This window comes from Poecilia reticulata, unplaced genomic scaffold (assembly GCF_000633615.1).
Source record: "Poecilia reticulata strain Guanapo unplaced genomic scaffold, Guppy_female_1.0+MT scaffold_319, whole genome shotgun sequence".
Lineage (NCBI taxonomy): Eukaryota > Metazoa > Chordata > Actinopteri > Cyprinodontiformes > Poeciliidae > Poecilia > Poecilia reticulata.
Genome location: NW_007615094.1, coordinates 48,879 through 52,126, shown reverse-complemented (window position 1 = coordinate 52,126; position 3,248 = coordinate 48,879). Strand labels below are relative to the sequence as shown.

Genomic DNA, 3,248 nt, shown 5'->3' with positions numbered 1-3,248 from the left:
ACCAGTATCTGCTCTCCTGGAGGGCCTGTTTCTACCTGCATGGTATAGTTAAAGTTTCGGGCTGAGAGCAGCTGGACCAGCTCTGCTGAGTGCTGGAAGTGGACAGAGGCTGAAACAGAGAAGAAGAAGAACAAACAGTTTTCAGCTCTTATAATAAATTAAGTCTCATAAAGACTGAAATCCAGCTAGAAAAACTAAAGAGTGATTAAAATAAAAGTATGAAAATAATTAGATGAAACAAATAATAATAAATATATGTGGCCCTATGAAAGTGAAATGAATGAAAAGCCCCATTTATTTTATATCCAAGGAAACTTGTATAAATATGAATAAATATCTTTAAATGTGCTGAGTTTGGCCAGCAGAGGGCGCTGAGCGCCATGAGCGCCATGAGCGCCAGTGGCAGAAGAAGATGGAGCGGCTGCTGTTTGAGGGTTTAGTTTAATGAATATGATGCAGTGGGAGCGACCCGGTCCGTTCCGACCCGGTCCGTTCTGACCCGGTCCATTCTGGTCCGTTCCGACCCGGTCCGTTCTGGTCCATTCTGACCCGGTCCGTTCCGACCCGGTCTGTTCTGACCGGTCCATTCTGACCCGGTCCATTCTGACCCGGTCCATTCTGGTCCGTTCCGACCCGGTCCGTTCCGACCCGGTCCATTCTGGTCCGTTCCGACCCGGTCCATTCCGACCCGTTCCGACCCGTTCTGACCCGGTCCATTCTGGTCCATTCTGACCCGGTCCGTTCCGACCCGGCCCACATGTATGATCAGAACATAAACAGTAAATACATGATTCTGTAAGATGAAGAGTTTTCCATTAATAAGTAGAAATTAAAATATTTTAATCGCTGAATAAAAAATAAAAGCATTTTAATTTCTGCCTCTGCATAAAATCCATAACAACATCTGATGAAACTCCTTCCAGCCCATAATAATCAGGTTTCTATGGTTTCCTGCTGTCGTCTCCTAGCAACAGGAGATCCTGGAAACGATCCATGGATCTGATCCTGTGGCGCCRAACTGGGACTAAACCAGTAAACCCAGTTAGAAACAAAGTTCTGGTGGAATTAGAACAATGAAAAGAACTGTTCGTGTTCATGAGTCTGTGCTTTGCTCACCGTCGGCCGTGCCGTGGACAATCAGGAAGTCCCGGGGACCGGGCCCTGAGGAGTCCCTGACCAGACCGGACAGCTGGCAGAGAAACAGTTAGCATGTTAGCATGTTAGCCTGCCGGAAGCGCCATCTGCTGTTCCTACCTGGTAGCTCAGATCCGCCTTCACAGGAAAACCAAAGAAGCGCTCAGAACCGGCAGATCCTGGGACGGTCCAACAGAACCAGGTTCATCATTTACTTTTGATCATTTTGGTTCTGTTACTGGGATGGATGGTTTCCTCACCACAGAGTTTCCAGTTGGTAACTGGAGCCACAGCGACGCCGCATTTAAACACCGAGCTGAAGGTCAGGAGAAGGACGGACGMCAGGAATCCCCCGTAGGCCTGGACACTCCACAACATCACACATTTAAAGGACGACGGTCCAAAACAAGAGCAGGAGGTTCTGAGGCGGCGGCGGGAGGTTCTGAGGCGGCGGCAGGTTTCTCACCTTCCCATAAACTCCCACTCGGCTGCGGTCGACGAAGGGAAGCTGCGTCAGACGCCTGGAGGTCAGAGTGACATCAGTTAGCTTTGTTCTCTTGTCTTTCCAGTTTTGAAACGGCTCAGACTCATTTTCAGACAGATGATCTGAAAATGAACACAAAATGAATTTATCTAAAATCTTTTCACACATTTTGATCCAGGAACATCCAGCAGGTTTCACTTCCTGGATGTTATTTTTTTATTTATGAGGCGAATGTCGTAAACTTTAGTAAAAATCCCAAACAGCTGGGCTAGTTCATGTAGAACCACTAATGACTGTTGATGCATATTCTACACAGACCAATCCTGAAGCACTTGGCTGCCATCTGGTGGTCAGAGTTAGAACCAAATCTGGTCATTTGAATCCTAAATACCAACATTTATGTTTCATTTGAGCTGTATTAAAAAGCCTCGTTTGTCCAAATAAACATCTTATTTTCTAAATAATCATAAATTGGGGCAAGAAGAGTTTGAAGATCTTCCATCAATTTTACATTAAAAGACAGAAAACAAACCAAGGTCATTTTATCATCTGGCTGAAAAATTCCAGATGCTGTCATCAAACTTTGACTTGTCCTCTAGGGGGGATAAATGTTTAGCATTAGCATGCTATCTGTGTTTAGCTAGCTAGCGGCGCTCCGGCCCATTCAGGCAGCAGAACCTACTGCAGCGCCGCGATCTGGTCCTGAACGTCCACCACCCCCAGGTTCTGGTAGACGGCCTGCAGGACGTCCTGACCCCGGCCGGCGCTGCCCCGCCCGTCCACACGGGCCACCACGACCCGATCAGAGCTGACCAGAACCGACTCCCAGCCCAGAGAAAAACGCTCGCTCACCACCCGGCCACCAGGGGCGCTGTCTCTGCGGACAAACACGTTCAACAGAAAAATTCAACAGCAAAAGAACCTGAACAAACTCTGGGGTCAGTGGTGGGAACCGCTAACGGGACAGCTAGCTGCGCTAACCTCAAAGCGCTAGCTATTAACATTGGTTCTGCTAACGCTAATTAGCGCTGCACATATGTGAAAGATTAGAGATTCAGAAATGATCCAGAAAGATTATTAGAGCAAGTTAAGCGTTTTAAATTAGCGCAAAGCTAAAAATGAGCTCTGCTATTAGCGCATTAGCCGAGCTGAGCCCAGCTTCACTGGTCTTTATATTTCAATGTGTGAATAAAGTGACGGACGTACAGCAGCAGTAGCAGCGGATGCTCCGTCGATTCGTCCAGGTCCGACGGAACCAGCAGCTCCAGAACCAAACCTGCACAACGAGCAGAGACGAAGTCGGACATCACAGCTACAGACGGTTCTGATGGTTCTACTGGGTGCTGGACCCTGCAGTGGACTTGGTCCGGGTTCTCACCAGAGTCATTAATCTGCATGGTTCTGCGGTCCGTCCTCGGTACCGTTCTGCTGGTCAGAACCCGTCTCAGCTCTGCGTTTCTTTCCAGAGCCGTAAATCCTGACGAGGTTCAGAGAGTCGAGATCCATGAGCGGGAAAAACATCCAGCAGCGCGGCGAGCAGGAAGTGATGACAGCGGAGCAGGAAGTGATGACAGTGGCGAGCAGGAAGTGATGGGAGCGGAGCAGGAAGTGATGGGAGCGGAGCAGGAAG

The 3,248-nt window shown here is 48.6% G+C and overlaps 1 protein-coding gene across 1 annotated transcript in view; it reads right to left on the bottom strand.

Annotated features, from left to right (window-relative positions):
* LOC103460880 (inactive dipeptidyl peptidase 10-like) overlaps positions 1-3,242 on the bottom strand; it is a 4,885-nt gene extending 1,643 nt beyond the window's left edge. Inside the window, exons 1-8 of the mRNA XM_008403201.2 lie at positions 2,997-3,242; positions 2,825-2,894; positions 2,301-2,495; positions 1,601-1,655; positions 1,395-1,494; positions 1,255-1,313; positions 1,117-1,189; positions 36-109 (exon numbers count right to left, since the gene is read on the bottom strand). Coding sequence (XP_008401423.2) covers positions 36-109; positions 1,117-1,189; positions 1,255-1,313; positions 1,395-1,494; positions 1,601-1,655; positions 2,301-2,495; positions 2,825-2,894; positions 2,997-3,015 — 645 coding nt within the window. The 5' untranslated portion in view covers positions 3,016-3,242. The remainder of the gene's footprint in view (positions 1-35; positions 110-1,116; positions 1,190-1,254; positions 1,314-1,394; positions 1,495-1,600; positions 1,656-2,300; positions 2,496-2,824; positions 2,895-2,996) is intronic.
* Positions 3,243-3,248: the final 6 nt, after the last annotated feature.